The 16,217-nt window shown below is 54.8% G+C and overlaps 2 protein-coding genes across 2 annotated transcripts in view; one reads left to right on the top strand and one right to left on the bottom strand.

Moving 5' to 3' along the window:
- Positions 1-16,217, bottom strand: part of LOC310890865 (uncharacterized protein) — a 105,788-nt gene that overhangs the window by 30,371 nt on the left and 59,200 nt on the right. The window lies entirely within an intron of this gene.
- LOC310890863 (olfactory receptor 14C36-like) lies at positions 5,711-6,749 on the top strand (the record flags this gene model as incomplete). The annotated part of the gene is made up of 1 exon (XM_083853175.1): positions 5,711-6,749. One exon carries the CDS (start codon positions 5,711-5,713, stop codon positions 6,650-6,652), a length of 942 nt encoding a protein of 313 aa, XP_083709301.1. The 3' UTR covers positions 6,653-6,749.

Here is a 16,217-nt window from a genome sequence, read left to right as displayed (position 1 = left end):
TTGTGCCTGGGTATCACTGTGAGATCAGGCTAACAGGATGAAGGCTTTGTTCCTCATCCCTTCTGCTGAGAGAGGGGTTTTGCCTCTCGGCAGCAGCTATCCCCAGGCTCTCAGCATATTTAAGCAAACTAAATGCAGCTACAGCCTCTTCTTTGTCTGAGACCTGATCTCAGCTGATGAGGAAGGAATGGGACCAGCAAACCCTTTCTGGCTGCAGCAGCTCAGGCCCGGCTGCCCTGGCCCTGGGGCAGGAGGAGCTGCCTGAAGACCCCCAGGGATGGCACGGAGGGGCTGCAGGCCTCCCAGGGGCTGGCTTGTGCCTCGGATGTCCCATCTGTGGGGCTGAGCCCTCTGTGCCCCCAGGAGCTGCCGTGCCCTTCAGAGGGACTGGGGCTGTGGTGGCAGTGCCCAGAGCCCTGCAGCAGCCTGCTCCGGACACTGCCCTGGGGCCAGCCCAGCATGAGAAGCTGGGCTGGGCTGGGCAGAGGGCAGGGAGGTGGGCAGAGGGCAGGAAGGTGGGAGTGCCTCCACAGCAGAAAGGGATCCCTCAGCCTCTGTCAGACACCCCTTCTGCCTCTCCCCTCATCCAGACCCTGCAGCCATGCGGTGCCACGTGCACCCACCCTTCCAACCTGTGATGAGTTTTAGGCCTTGGCGGTAACCAAGGTCATGCCCGCTTTAGGAGGAATCAAAGGGTGTCAGAGGCAAGCCCAGGACTCAGGGACCGGGCTCCTGGACATGTCCTGACATCACTCAAGAGCTACTCGAGTGCCCCAGGACGGGAACGGAGCCGGCACACACTTACTCAGGCTGGAGTCTCTCCAGCTTGGCTGCTGCTCCCAACTCCTCTGCTGGGGCAGGGTTCTCAGCCTTCCTCCACCTCTTCCTGACCTCCTTGCTCCTGGGCTGGGCTGGAGGACGGGGAGTCCAAGCATGTTGGCTGTTGAATCGCTGCAAGGAGAAGACGCTCTCATCAAACAGGACTGGACACACAGGTGCTGTTTCCCAGAGGACCTCTTGAAAGGGCCCTGCAACAGGACCTGGGAACCAGGCGACTCGGCGCTGCCAGCCCACGTCTGGCTGCTGCTTTTATCCCTCCCTTTCTGCTGACAACCTCTCCCTCACAGGGAGGAGCAGGCAAAGCCCTGCCCTGCGGCCTGGTGCCCGTCCTGCTCCCACCACCCTGGGACCTGCCGCCCTCGGAGCCCTGGCGGAGAGGATCGCTGCTGTTCTCAGCGCTGTTGATCACTGCCAGTAGCTGGGGTATCTGTTGGTCCTCCCCCTCAGACCAGGCTTCCCATGCAGCCATTTCTGCCCGGGCTTGCTCTTGTAGCTTTCGGTACGTGGGCCATGAGCTGTCTGTTTGGTCCCACTGTGAAGACAGGTTCCAGACCTCCTGGAGGAAAAAAAAACAAAACAAAAACACAACAGCAGACAGGATTGGTCTCAGCTGTCCCTCAGGCCTAACCCGCACTCCTGCCCCCTCGCCTCAGCCGGTCTGTCAGCAGTGCTTCGACCCTCCAGGATGAGGGGCCCTGAAGCTAGGCCAGGCTCCTCAACTCGTGACAAACACAGCTGAACAGCCCGCGGTGACCAAAGCCCTCTGCCATCAATGACCCAGAAAGGCCTTGTTCCTTTTCCATGGCCCCTGGTCAAAATGAAGTGGCTCATGGCAACACGGGAGGCAGTAAGAGGCAGGGAAGGTGTGCGGGACGCCACCTTCTGTCTCCTGAGGAAGAGATGAAGGAGGTAACAAACGTGGAAATGAACGCATCCCAAGGGACCTGCTCGGGATCGCTCCACACAAAGAGGCTTTTGCACAGGCCCAAACAGCACGGTCATTGCAGCAAGGCAGAGCAGGTACCTGCAGCGCTCTCCTGGAGGCTTCAGGAGCAGGGAGCGCAGTGGTGGTTGTAAGGAATGGTCCAGCAATTCGTGCCACTAAGGGATTTGAAGGGTTAACATTGAGGCCTGGGTTTAGGTGATAAGAGAACAAAGGGATTTCTTCAGAGAAAACCTGCTGACTCTGCACGGACGTGCAGTAACTTCTGACAGCCGGCCAAGAGACCACTAGATAAGGAGGAAGAATATGAGCCTCCCCGTCTGAGCGGCCCCCAAGAGACTAACAGAGACTGATAAGCAGGCGCACCTGGGAGGACTTTGGATTCGGGAAACCAATTATAATAACCCTGCCTCTTCTAGAAGTAGTAATGAATATGTATTAGCCTAGGAGCATAAAAACCAGCCGCCTTACGTAACAGGTGTGCGTCCTGGTGGAGCAGAGACTCCCGGCGCACCCAGCGCTGTTTGCTCGCCTCTATTCGTTTAATAAATTGTAAACTTTGATTGTAATCCTATTTGGGACTCAGTCATTTATAACAGTGGTGGACTTGGCTCGAGGAGCTGTTTCCTGCCTGTCTGCCTTCTTCGTCCCGGGGGAGCTGCCCGGACACGGGGGGAGCACACTGCAAACAGACACCAGGAGGAGGCTGCATGAGCCCAGGGGAATTCAGTCTCCAGTCCAAGCTCGCAAGCTGCGTCAGCCTCTGCAGCAGACGGCAGTTCCACAACGAGCGGGCGTATTGGACTGGCTGTGTTCACTTCAGCAGAGACAGAGAGAGCCAAACGCGAAGCTGTGGCACCACCTGCCTTCAGGAAGGCTCGGGATGCCCGCATCCAGGCCCTTTTTGGTGGAAGAAGGAGAGGAGCAGTGTCTTGCGCAAGGACAGGAGCCGAGAGACACCATTATGGCCCACCCGGGCTTTACTTCAGCTTCTCCTCTGTGGCCCTGAAACACGGTGCGCTCATGGGTGGAAAACAGGTTATCGCTGCGGAGCCAGTAGCATCAGAGAAAGCCGTCAGGTAAGGAGGGCAGTCATGCCATCTCCCTACCTCAGCACTCTCTTGTGCCTGCCACAACGTTTGGGATAGCGTTTGAAAAAAATGCCTGAAAGAAACTTTCCCAGGAAGCCTCCCGCTGGGTCAGCCAAGGGCTGCGGAGGAAATGCACTCACCTTGGGAACATCTGGATCCCACGAGCGGTGGTCTCGCCACTGAAGGCGGTCAGATGTGCCGGCCACATTCTCTGCAAAGAGACACAGACCTGCTGGAGGGTTTCTGAGGCGGTTTTCTCACGGCTCTCATTGACAGGAAGCAAACCTGTCTCCCAAGCCAAAAGAAAGCCTTCTCTCCAAAGCCCTCCTCCAAAGCCTCTTCCATGAACCTTTGTTCTGCTCTGGAGGAGCTGCATGGCAGAATATGGAGGCTGTACAGTAACACTGCCAGGCTTTTTGCAGGGGCAAGCGCCCAGATGCTCAGAAGAAACTCTCTTTGTTAACGGAGAAAGCAGCTAAGGGGGCAAGCGAGGGGAAGGGCATTTGACTGGCCTGCCATGTCCGGGCTGGCCAACAGCGGTCGGATTCCTCACCCTTCACTAGGATTCCCAAAGAAATTGAAGTAGCCCTCAAAACCTCACCAACTTACACTGTGGAGCAGTGCAACAAGGCCCGCAGTGCTCTCCAGACGTTTGACACAGTCCAGATAAAACTTCATGCACGGGAAACCATCTTCGCACGTCAGAACACCAATGTCCCTGAAGGCAAAGGGGACGTGCTCCTTGCTCCTCAGGAGGAAGCAGTACAAGAGGATGGTCTCTTGCACACAGTTCTTCACCACGTGCAGTGGGAAGGAGGTGGCTCGCGATAGCTGCACGCAGTTCAGCGGCTCGATCTTGACACCATCTGCAAGGAGAAGCAACATCCTCACTGCCACAGCAAGCCCAAGTTGCTTGCAACATTCAGAACAAGTTCCCAGAGAAAGGGTCGCTCAGACGAACTGCTCCTGGGGCACAGTTTCTTTTGGGGGAACTCAAGCTGTACCCTGACCGTCGGAGACAATCCTCTACTTCTCCCAGGCCTTTCCAAAGAGCAGGGAGAACAAACCGTTGCGGACATGGGGCAGGAAGAGGGGGGCTGCTGCCTTCTCACCAGGGAGGATCTCAGTGGGACAGTAGATCTCCTCCAGCCACAACTCATCGATGTCCAGCTGGAAGAAAGGTCTTTGAATCAAGAGCAGCTCTTCTTTGCCATGGAACTGCTCTCGGACAACACCAAAGGTCCCGAGTCCCGCAACCCAAACGCCCTGCACACAGAAAAGACAGAAAGGCCGAGGAGGGAGTTCTTGAGAGACGGGAAAAGGGATGACTGTCAGAGCAGGGGGACACTGCTCTGTGCCCTGCCCGCTCCTCAGGGACAATGGGGCAAGGTGGGGCACTTTGGAAAGCTTTGCAAAAGAGCCGCATCCTCTGTTTCTTTCGTCACCCCCCTCACAGGATTTGCCAACATCCCTTGGCTAGAGAAGCGCCCGGAGGTTTCCAGCACACGGATTAGGCCTGGGACTGACTGCCAGCAACTGTCCTAGGCACGGAGCCAGGATATTCCCCCATCTCTCTGCTCGCCCTCCCCACTCAGGCCGCAGGGAAGAGTGAAGCCCTAGGGTGTGCCAAACACCTGAGAGGCAGAGCACATCTGGCCTTGGTTTCTCTCCCAGCTGGCCAAGAAGCTGCTCCGGGCACCCCGGGCAGTCTCAGAGCACTGCCATGGTGCTCGAGCAGGGATTGCTCTGCAGGGCCCAGGACACCAGCCCACCTTACTCCGCTTCAGCTCTTCCAGAATGTACTCGGATACGGAGTACCGAGGCCCCCTCGGGACCCTGGGGTCCCCTCTAGTCCTTGACTAGAGGTGTGGTGCTGAGACCTTGTTCAGGTCCCTTGAGAAAGGCTGGGCATTGACAGATTGGCAGTGGATTCATCTGGTCTCAGCAGCATCTGGCTTCTTTTCAGGGTAACATAAATGTGATTGCCCTCCATCTACAAAAGCTCAGGCAGCTGGGGACAAGTCCAGCCAGCTCCCTCACTCTGCTCTGAGCCACAGGGAATCCCTTTGCCTCTCAGGTCTCACAACCATTCCCTGTGAGTGCAGCAGAAATGCTCAGGATTTCTGACTTCAGAGAACACTGTGTGGGCATGAAGAGGGGGAAGAGAATGTGTATAAAACATTGCCCCTAAAACTCCTTTCTGCCAACTACATTATGTAGCAGCGGAATGCAGATGTTAACATGCTGACATGAAGATGATCAGCATGCTGGAGCACCTCTCCTTCGAAGAAAGGCTGAGAGAGCTGGGGCTGAGCAGGGTGACCTCACTGCAGCTTTTCCGCATTTAAAGGGGTCTTCTAAAAATATGGAGAGCTATTTTTTTGATCAATCAAATCATGACAGGATCAGGGGAATGTTTTTAAACTAAAAGCGGGGAGATTTAGATTAGAGATTAGGAGGAAATTCTTCACTCAGAGGGAGGCGAGGTACTGAAACATATTGCCCAGATAGGCTGGGCATTCATTTCATCTGACAAAATCTGAAAATAAAACCTTGCCCTCCTGCTATGTTCCTGTGTACTCCCTGCACTGGGTCAGGACTGATTCCCTCGCGAGACCAGCAGCAGAGGCCCCTGCTCCTCATCGCACACTGAACCTTAAAAATGAAGCTCATGTCATGGAGCTAAATGAAAGATTCCAGCAGAGAAACAAAAAGCATTGGAGTATGGCAGGGGGAGGTCTACAAGGAATGGCATAGGGTTCACTCAGAGAAACCTGTCCTAACTTTTCATTGCCTTTTACTACATGTACAGATCTCCATACCCAACAGGCATCAGATGTCCAACAGCAGCTCCATCAGCGAGTTCCTCCTCCTGCCATTCGCAGACACGCGGGAGCTGCAGCTCCTGCACTTCGCGCTCTTCCTGGCCATCTACCTGGCTGCCCTCCTGGGCAACGGCCTCATCCTCACCGCCGCAGCCTGCGACCACCGCCTCCACACCCCCATGTACTTCTTCCTCCTCGACCTCGCCCTCCTCGACCTGGGCTGCATCTCCACCACTCTCCCCAAAGCCGTGGTCAATTCCCTCTGGGACACCAGGGCCATTTCCTACACAGGATGTGCTGCCCAGGTCTTTTTCTTTTTCTTTTTGTTTTCAGCAGAGTGTTATCTTCTCACTGTCATGTCCTACGACCGCTACGTTGCCATCTGCAAGCCCCTGCACTACGGGAGCCTCCTGGGCAGCAGAGCTTGTGCCCAGATGGCAGCAGCTGCCTGGGGCAGTGGCTTTCTCCATGCTGTGCTGCACACTGCTAATGCATTTTCTCTGACACTTTGCCAAGGCAATGCTGTGGACCAGTTCTTCTGTGAAGTTCCAAAGATCCTCAAGCTCTCCTGCTCAAACTCCTACCTCAGGGAAGTTTGGATAATTATGGTTGGATTCTGTTTAGCGTCTGGCTGTTTCGTTTTCATCGTGCTGTCCTATGTGCAGATTTTCAGGGCTGTACTGAGGATGCCCTCTGAGCAGGGACAGCTCAAAGCCTTTTCCACGTGCCTCCCTCACCTGGCCGTGGCCTCCCTGTTTCTCAGCATGACCATATTTGCCTACCTGAAGTCCCCCTCCATCTCACCATCTCTGGACCTGGTGGTGGCAGTTCTGTACTCAGTTGTGCCACCGGCATTGAACCCCCTCATCTACAGCATGAGAAACAAGGAGCTTAAGGGTGCTGTTAGGAAAGTGATTGCATGGATATTTCTGATTAGTGATAAATTTAAATGATCTACACAAATGACTTCCCTTGCAGGCCTGCTCCTTGTTTATCATTATTGAAGTTTTTATCCTCAGTATCATTTGCATTTACTAATTTCTTAGAAATATGTTTCTTTATTCTTCGGCCACCTACTGCGGAATGAAACTGTTCTGTTTACTCTCGAGGCTTTATAATATGTGTATAACAGCAGGCCAGAGTAAACTCTGTGATAGCGTCTGCCTAATAAAATTGCATCTCCCCAGTGCTCTTCTTGAAGACTTGGTTCTTCTTTCAAAGCTGGTGCCAAGACCAGGGCTGAGCAGCTGCTCCCCGAAAAGCCTGTTGCTCCACGGATAAGGCAAAGAAAAAGCTCATTTTGTGAGCTGTGAGAGACCGAGGGTAGGATTTAGGAGTAAGCTGTTGGTGTCTGATGACAGCAGAAATGGTGAACAGTCACTGAGGTACACAGCCGTGACTGTCCCACAACCGTCAGGGCAGAGGACATCGTCCAGGAAATTAATGGGGAGCTGCCTGAAGCTGCCACAACCATGGAACCCAGTGAGAGGGTTTGGCAGCAGTGATCCCAACCCAGCTGGGTCTACTTCTCACCCTGTGCAGCTGTGTCTGTTTGCTTCTGTCCTGCAGTTCCTAGGGCCAGCACGCATCCTTGAGACAGTTTCCCCCAAGCTATCTGTTGGCCCTTACCTCAAAAGTCACCACCGGACGAGGCTTCTCAGCTCACGTACACCTGAAGGACTGGAGTGAAGCTGTGATCACAGAAAGAGCAAGCCCTTGGATCCTTGCAACATCCTTGGATCTCTGCATGGCTGGAAGCCTCTGCAAGCCCCATGGGAAAAGAGAGCCTACTGAGAACATCCTGATGCTCCATATACCATCCCCTCAGGCCATCAAGAAAGGTCCCTCAGCCCTAAGATCCAGCCCAGCTTCTTGTTGCATCAGCAACCAGGAGAAATTGCCCCAGAATACCCAACACTCTTGCGCTAGCAAGCAAATACGCCCATGTGTGTACATAAACACACCGTCTTGTACACACACACAAACGTGCACACACGGATACAGCTGAGCACACACAAACCGGTTCAACTGGGAACAGCATTTGCCCAGGGTAGGCAGTGACTGGAGCCTCACAAAGGGAGAGATCAGTCAAGCTGGAGTCACCCACAGGGACAGTACCGAATTAAGATGTCCACAGGCAAAAGATGACTCTGCAGCTCCTGTGGGATTCAGTGGGAGACAGCATGCACGAGGAAGGGAAGACACACAGGGACTGATGCTGTATAACCTGCCAGGCACCTAAGCACCGCACAGCCATTTTTTCCCCTCTCCCCTCACAGCAGGATGAATGAGAGAATTGAAAAAGGTAAAAGTGTGAGAACTCGGGGGTTCAGATGGGTAACAACTTCATAAGAAAGAAGACAAAGAAATAAACCAACAAATATAAGGGGAAAAACAAATATGAGAAAAACCACCTTCTTCTCGTATTTATAGGCATTGGTGAGATCCCTTCAGACCCTCCTCTGCTCTAGGCTAAAAACGTCCCTTATCACCCTGAGCCCGTGTAGAAACAAGCAAAACAAGGTCCCTATTTAGAGTCTGTTTTCTGGTGAGTGTGTTTGACAGCAACTGCGCAAGAAGACCCAAGCCCTCAGGTGCTATCCCGAGCAGCTTCCCTTCACGTGATGCAAATGCTGTGGCAAAGACTTATCCCTTGCTCGTCCCCGCCTGCAGTCACAGGACTGCCACCCAGCAGCACTGTGCCCAAGCTCCAGGAGCAATCGGGCCCAACCCAACACAAGGCCCAGGAGGAGAGCGCGGAAGTGAGAGCAGAGGAAAGAAGCAGCACCGGTTGCCGGGCGCCGATTGGCTGCCAGAGCCGCCAGGCAAAGGGAGCCCCACCCCCTGCCGGCTGCCTGGGGCTCGCTGCCATGGCAACCGTGCGACCGCCTGACCAGGCAGGGCGGGCGCCGCCATCTTAGGGGTCGTGGGCGGGCTGGGGGCGTCTCGGGGCCTGAGGGGGGGACCCGGCCCGTGTGCCCGGGGCGCCCCTGCCCGCCCCTGCCTTTGCTCGCTCCCTGTGCCTCACCGCCTTGTCTTCCCTTTTCTTTGCGGTGTCGAATGCACGAGAAGCCCGACAGGCTCGGGAAGGCGGCCAGTCACTTGCACAAGAAGCAATAGGGCTGGATGCTCCTGAAATGCTGCTTGTTGCTGGCCGGGGCGGCACCCTGCCACAGTCATGGTGCCAGCCTGGCAGCTTTGTGCCTGGGTATCACTGTGAGATCAGGCTAACAGGATGAAGGCTTTGTTCCTCATCCCTTCTGCTGAGAGAGGGGTTTTGCCTCTCGGCAGCAGCTATCCCCAGGCTCTCAGCATATTTAAGCAAACTAAATGCAGCTACAGCCTCTTCTTTGTCTGAGACCTGATCTCAGCTGATGAGGAAGGAATGGGACCAGCAAACCCTTTCTGGCTGCAGCAGCTCAGGCCCGGCTGCCCTGGCCCTGGGGCAGGAGGAGCTGCCTGAAGACCCCCAGGGATGGCACGGAGGGGCTGCAGGCCTCCCAGGGGCTGGCTTGTGCCTCGGATGTCCCATCTGTGGGGCTGAGCCCTCTGTGCCCCCAGGAGCTGCCGTGCCCTTCAGAGGGACTGGGGCTGTGGTGGCAGTGCCCAGAGCCCTGCAGCAGCCTGCTCCGGACACTGCCCTGGGGCCAGCCCAGCATGAGAAGCTGGGCTGGGCTGGGCAGAGGGCAGGGAGGTGGGCAGAGGGCAGGAAGGTGGGAGTGCCTCCACAGCAGAAAGGGATCCCTCAGCCTCTGTCAGACACCCCTTCTGCCTCTCCCCTCATCCAGACCCTGCAGCCATGCGGTGCCACGTGCACCCACCCTTCCAACCTGTGATGAGTTTTAGGCCTTGGCGGTAACCAAGGTCATGCCCGCTTTAGGAGGAATCAAAGGGTGTCAGAGGCAAGCCCAGGACTCAGGGACCGGGCTCCTGGACATGTCCTGACATCACTCAAGAGCTACTCGAGTGCCCCAGGACGGGAACGGAGCCGGCACACACTTACTCAGGCTGGAGTCTCTCCAGCTTGGCTGCTGCTCCCAACTCCTCTGCTGGGGCAGGGTTCTCAGCCTTCCTCCACCTCTTCCTGACCTCCTTGCTCCTGGGCTGGGCTGGAGGACGGGGAGTCCAAGCATGTTGGCTGTTGAATCGCTGCAAGGAGAAGACGCTCTCATCAAACAGGACTGGACACACAGGTGCTGTTTCCCAGAGGACCTCTTGAAAGGGCCCTGCAACAGGACCTGGGAACCAGGCGACTCGGCGCTGCCAGCCCACGTCTGGCTGCTGCTTTTATCCCTCCCTTTCTGCTGACAACCTCTCCCTCACAGGGAGGAGCAGGCAAAGCCCTGCCCTGCGGCCTGGTGCCCGTCCTGCTCCCACCACCCTGGGACCTGCCGCCCTCGGAGCCCTGGCGGAGAGGATCGCTGCTGTTCTCAGCGCTGTTGATCACTGCCAGTAGCTGGGGTATCTGTTGGTCCTCCCCCTCAGACCAGGCTTCCCATGCAGCCATTTCTGCCCGGGCTTGCTCTTGTAGCTTTCGGTACGTGGGCCATGAGCTGTCTGTTTGGTCCCACTGTGAAGACAGGTTCCAGACCTCCTGGAGGAAAAAAAAACAAAACAAAAACACAACAGCAGACAGGATTGGTCTCAGCTGTCCCTCAGGCCTAACCCGCACTCCTGCCCCCTCGCCTCAGCCGGTCTGTCAGCAGTGCTTCGACCCTCCAGGATGAGGGGCCCTGAAGCTAGGCCAGGCTCCTCAACTCGTGACAAACACAGCTGAACAGCCCGCGGTGACCAAAGCCCTCTGCCATCAATGACCCAGAAAGGCCTTGTTCCTTTTCCATGGCCCCTGGTCAAAATGAAGTGGCTCATGGCAACACGGGAGGCAGTAAGAGGCAGGGAAGGTGTGCGGGACGCCACCTTCTGTCTCCTGAGGAAGAGATGAAGGAGGTAACAAACGTGGAAATGAACGCATCCCAAGGGACCTGCTCGGGATCGCTCCACACAAAGAGGCTTTTGCACAGGCCCAAACAGCACGGTCATTGCAGCAAGGCAGAGCAGGTACCTGCAGCGCTCTCCTGGAGGCTTCAGGAGCAGGGAGCGCAGTGGTGGTTGTAAGGAATGGTCCAGCAATTCGTGCCACTAAGGGATTTGAAGGGTTAACATTGAGGCCTGGGTTTAGGTGATAAGAGAACAAAGGGATTTCTTCAGAGAAAACCTGCTGACTCTGCACGGACGTGCAGTAACTTCTGACAGCCGGCCAAGAGACCACTAGATAAGGAGGAAGAATATGAGCCTCCCCGTCTGAGCGGCCCCCAAGAGACTAACAGAGACTGATAAGCAGGCGCACCTGGGAGGACTTTGGATTCGGGAAACCAATTATAATAACCCTGCCTCTTCTAGAAGTAGTAATGAATATGTATTAGCCTAGGAGCATAAAAACCAGCCGCCTTACGTAACAGGTGTGCGTCCTGGTGGAGCAGAGACTCCCGGCGTACCCAGCGCTGTTTGCTCGCCTCTATTCGTTTAATAAATTGTAAACTTTGATTGTAATCCTATTTGGGACTCAGTCATTTATAACAGTGGTGGACTTGGCTCGAGGAGCTGTTTCCTGCCTGTCTGCCTTCTTCGTCCCGGGGGAGCTGCCCGGACACGGGGGGAGCACACTGCAAACAGACACCAGGAGGAGGCTGCATGAGCCCAGGGGAATTCAGTCTCCAGTCCAAGCTCGCAAGCTGCGTCAGCCTCTGCAGCAGACGGCAGTTCCACAACGAGCGGGCGTATTGGACTGGCTGTGTTCACTTCAGCAGAGACAGAGAGAGCCAAACGCGAAGCTGTGGCACCACCTGCCTTCAGGAAGGCTCGGGATGCCCGCATCCAGGCCCTTTTTGGTGGAAGAAGGAGAGGAGCAGTGTCTTGCGCAAGGACAGGAGCCGAGAGACACCATTATGGCCCACCCGGGCTTTACTTCAGCTTCTCCTCTGTGGCCCTGAAACACGGTGCGCTCATGGGTGGAAAACAGGTTATCGCTGCGGAGCCAGTAGCATCAGAGAAAGCCGTCAGGTAAGGAGGGCAGTCATGCCATCTCCCTACCTCAGCACTCTCTTGTGCCTGCCACAACGTTTGGGATAGCGTTTGAAAAAAATGCCTGAAAGAAACTTTCCCAGGAAGCCTCCCGCTGGGTCAGCCAAGGGCTGCGGAGGAAATGCACTCACCTTGGGAACATCTGGATCCCACGAGCGGTGGTCTCGCCACTGAAGGCGGTCAGATGTGCCGGCCACATTCTCTGCAAAGAGACACAGACCTGCTGGAGGGTTTCTGAGGCGGTTTTCTCACGGCTCTCATTGACAGGAAGCAAACCTGTCTCCCAAGCCAAAAGAAAGCCTTCTCTCCAAAGCCCTCCTCCAAAGCCTCTTCCATGAACCTTTGTTCTGCTCTGGAGGAGCTGCATGGCAGAATATGGAGGCTGTACAGTAACACTGCCAGGCTTTTTGCAGGGGCAAGCGCCCAGATGCTCAGAAGAAACTCTCTTTGTTAACGGAGAAAGCAGCTAAGGGGGCAAGCGAGGGGAAGGGCATTTGACTGGCCTGCCATGTCCGGGCTGGCCAACAGCGGTCGGATTCCTCACCCTTCACTAGGATTCCCAAAGAAATTGAAGTAGCCCTCAAAACCTCACCAACTTACACTGTGGAGCAGTGCAACAAGGCCCGCAGTGCTCTCCAGACGTTTGACACAGTCCAGATAAAACTTCATGCACGGGAAACCATCTTCGCACGTCAGAACACCAATGTCCCTGAAGGCAAAGGGGACGTGCTCCTTGCTCCTCAGGAGGAAGCAGTACAAGAGGATGGTCTCTTGCACACAGTTCTTCACCACGTGCAGTGGGAAGGAGGTGGCTCGCGATAGCTGCACGCAGTTCAGCGGCTCGATCTTGACACCATCTGCAAGGAGAAGCAACATCCTCACTGCCACAGCAAGCCCAAGTTGCTTGCAACATTCAGAACAAGTTCCCAGAGAAAGGGTCGCTCAGACGAACTGCTCCTGGGGCACAGTTTCTTTTGGGGGAACTCAAGCTGTACCCTGACCGTCGGAGACAATCCTCTACTTCTCCCAGGCCTTTCCAAAGAGCAGGGAGAACAAACCGTTGCGGACATGGGGCAGGAAGAGGGGGGCTGCTGCCTTCTCACCAGGGAGGATCTCAGTGGGACAGTAGATCTCCTCCAGCCACAACTCATCGATGTCCAGCTGGAAGAAAGGTCTTCGAATCAAGAGCAGCTCTTCTTTGCCATGGAACTGCTCTCGGACAACACCAAAGGTCCCGAGTCCCGCAACCCAAACGCCCTGCACACAGAAAAGACAGAAAGGCCGAGGAGGGAGTTCTTGAGAGACGGGAAAAGGGATGACTGTCAGAGCAGGGGGACACTGCTCTGTGCCCTGCCCGCTCCTCAGGGACAATGGGGCAAGGTGGGGCACTTTGGAAAGCTTTGCAAAAGAGCCGCATCCTCTGTTTCTTTCGTCACCCCCCTCACAGGATTTGCCAACATCCCTTGGCTAGAGAAGCGCCCGGAGGTTTCCAGCACACGGATTAGGCCTGGGACTGACTGCCAGCAACTGTCCTAGGCACGGAGCCAGGATATTCCCCCATCTCTCTGCTCGCCCTCCCCACTCAGGCCGCAGGGAAGAGTGAAGCCCTAGGGTGTGCCAAACACCTGAGAGGCAGAGCACATCTGGCCTTGGTTTCTCTCCCAGCTGGCCAAGAAGCTGCTCCGGGCACCCCGGGCAGTCTCAGAGCACTGCCATGGTGCTCGAGCAGGGATTGCTCTGCAGGGCCCAGGACACCAGCCCACCTTACTCCGCTTCAGCTCTTCCAGAATGTACTCGGATACGGAGTACCGAGGCCCCCTCGGGACCCTGGGGTCCCCTCTAGTCCTTGACTAGAGGTGTGGTGCTGAGACCTTGTTCAGGTCCCTTGAGAAAGGCTGGGCATTGACAGATTGGCAGTGGATTCATCTGGTCTCAGCAGCATCTGGCTTCTTTTCAGGGTAACATAAATGTGATTGCCCTCCATCTACAAAAGCTCAGGCAGCTGGGGACAAGTCCAGCCAGCTCCCTCACTCTGCTCTGAGCCACAGGGAATCCCTTTGCCTCTCAGGTCTCACAACCATTCCCTGTGAGTGCAGCAGAAATGCTCAGGATTTCTGACTTCAGAGAACACTGTGTGGGCATGAAGAGGGGGAAGAGAATGTGTATAAAACATTGCCCCTAAAACTCCTTTCTGCCAACTACATTATGTAGCAGCGGAATGCAGATGTTAACATGCTGACATGAAGATGATCAGCATGCTGGAGCACCTCTCCTTCGAAGAAAGGCTGAGAGAGCTGGGGCTGAGCAGGGTGACCTCACTGCAGCTTTTCCGCATTTAAAGGGGTCTTCTAAAAATATGGAGAGCTATTTTTTTGATCAATCAAATCATGACAGGATCAGGGGAATGTTTTTAAACTAAAAGCGGGGAGATTTAGATTAGAGATTAGGAGGAAATTCTTCACTCAGAGGGAGGCGAGGTACTGAAACATATTGCCCAGATAGGCTGGGCATTCATTTCATCTGACAAAATCTGAAAATAAAACCTTGCCCTCCTGCTATGTTCCTGTGTACTCCCTGCACTGGGTCAGGACTGATTCCCTCGCGAGACCAGCAGCAGAGGCCCCTGCTCCTCATCGCACACTGAACCTTAAAAATGAAGCTCATGTCATGGAGCTAAATGAAAGATTCCAGCAGAGAAACAAAAAGCATTGGAGTATGGCAGGGGGAGGTCTACAAGGAATGGCATAGGGTTCACTCAGAGAAACCTGTCCTAACTTTTCATTGCCTTTTACTACATGTACAGATCTCCATACCCAACAGGCATCAGATGTCCAACAGCAGCTCCATCAGCGAGTTCCTCCTCCTGCCATTCGCAGACACGCGGGAGCTGCAGCTCCTGCACTTCGCGCTCTTCCTGGCCATCTACCTGGCTGCCCTCCTGGGCAACGGCCTCATCCTCACCGCCGCAGCCTGCGACCACCGCCTCCACACCCCCATGTACTTCTTCCTCCTCGACCTCGCCCTCCTCGACCTGGGCTGCATCTCCACCACTCTCCCCAAAGCCGTGGTCAATTCCCTCTGGGACACCAGGGCCATTTCCTACACAGGATGTGCTGCCCAGGTCTTTTTCTTTTTCTTTTTGTTTTCAGCAGAGTGTTATCTTCTCACTGTCATGTCCTACGACCGCTACGTTGCCATCTGCAAGCCCCTGCACTACGGGAGCCTCCTGGGCAGCAGAGCTTGTGCCCAGATGGCAGCAGCTGCCTGGGGCAGTGGCTTTCTCCATGCTGTGCTGCACACTGCTAATGCATTTTCTCTGACACTTTGCCAAGGCAATGCTGTGGACCAGTTCTTCTGTGAAGTTCCAAAGATCCTCAAGCTCTCCTGCTCAAACTCCTACCTCAGGGAAGTTTGGATAATTATGGTTGGATTCTGTTTAGCGTCTGGCTGTTTCGTTTTCATCGTGCTGTCCTATGTGCAGATTTTCAGGGCTGTACTGAGGATGCCCTCTGAGCAGGGACAGCTCAAAGCCTTTTCCACGTGCCTCCCTCACCTGGCCGTGGCCTCCCTGTTTCTCAGCATGACCATATTTGCCTACCTGAAGTCCCCCTCCATCTCACCATCTCTGGACCTGGTGGTGGCAGTTCTGTACTCAGTTGTGCCACCGGCATTGAACCCCCTCATCTACAGCATGAGAAACAAGGAGCTTAAGGGTGCTGTTAGGAAAGTGATTGCATGGATATTTCTGATTAGTGATAAATTTAAATGATCTACACAAATGACTTCCCTTGCAGGCCTGCTCCTTGTTTATCATTATTGAAGTTTTTATCCTCAGTATCATTTGCATTTACTAATTTCTTAGAAATATGTTTCTTTATTCTTCGGCCACCTACTGCGGAATGAAACTGTTCTGTTTACTCTCGAGGCTTTATAATATGTGTATAACAGCAGGCCAGAGTAAACTCTGTGATAGCGTCTGCCTAATAAAATTGCATCTCCCCAGTGCTCTTCTTGAAGACTTGGTTCTTCTTTCAAAGCTGGTGCCAAGACCAGGGCTGAGCAGCTGCTCCCCGAAAAGCCTGTTGCTCCACGGATAAGGCAAAGAAAAAGCTCATTTTGTGAGCTGTGAGAGACCGAGGGTAGGATTTAGGAGTAAGCTGTTGGTGTCTGATGACAGCAGAAATGGTGAACAGTCACTGAGGTACACAGCCGTGACTGTCCCACAACCGTCAGGGCAGAGGACATCGTCCAGGAAATTAATGGGGAGCTGCCTGAAGCTGCCACAACCATGGAACCCAGTGAGAGGGTTTGGCAGCAGTGATCCCAACCCAGCTGGGTCTACTTCTCACCCTGTGCAGCTGTGTCTGTTTGCTTCTGTCCTGCAGTTCCTAGGGCCAGCACGCATCCTTGAGACAGTTTCCCCCAAGCTATCTGTTG

This window comes from Anser anser, assembly GCF_964211835.1.
Source record: "Anser anser genome assembly, contig: HAP1_SCAFFOLD_124, whole genome shotgun sequence".
NCBI lineage: Eukaryota > Metazoa > Chordata > Aves > Anseriformes > Anatidae > Anser > Anser anser.
The sequence above is the reverse complement of the archived record's forward strand: the minus strand, read 5'-3'. Positions and strand labels throughout refer to the sequence as shown.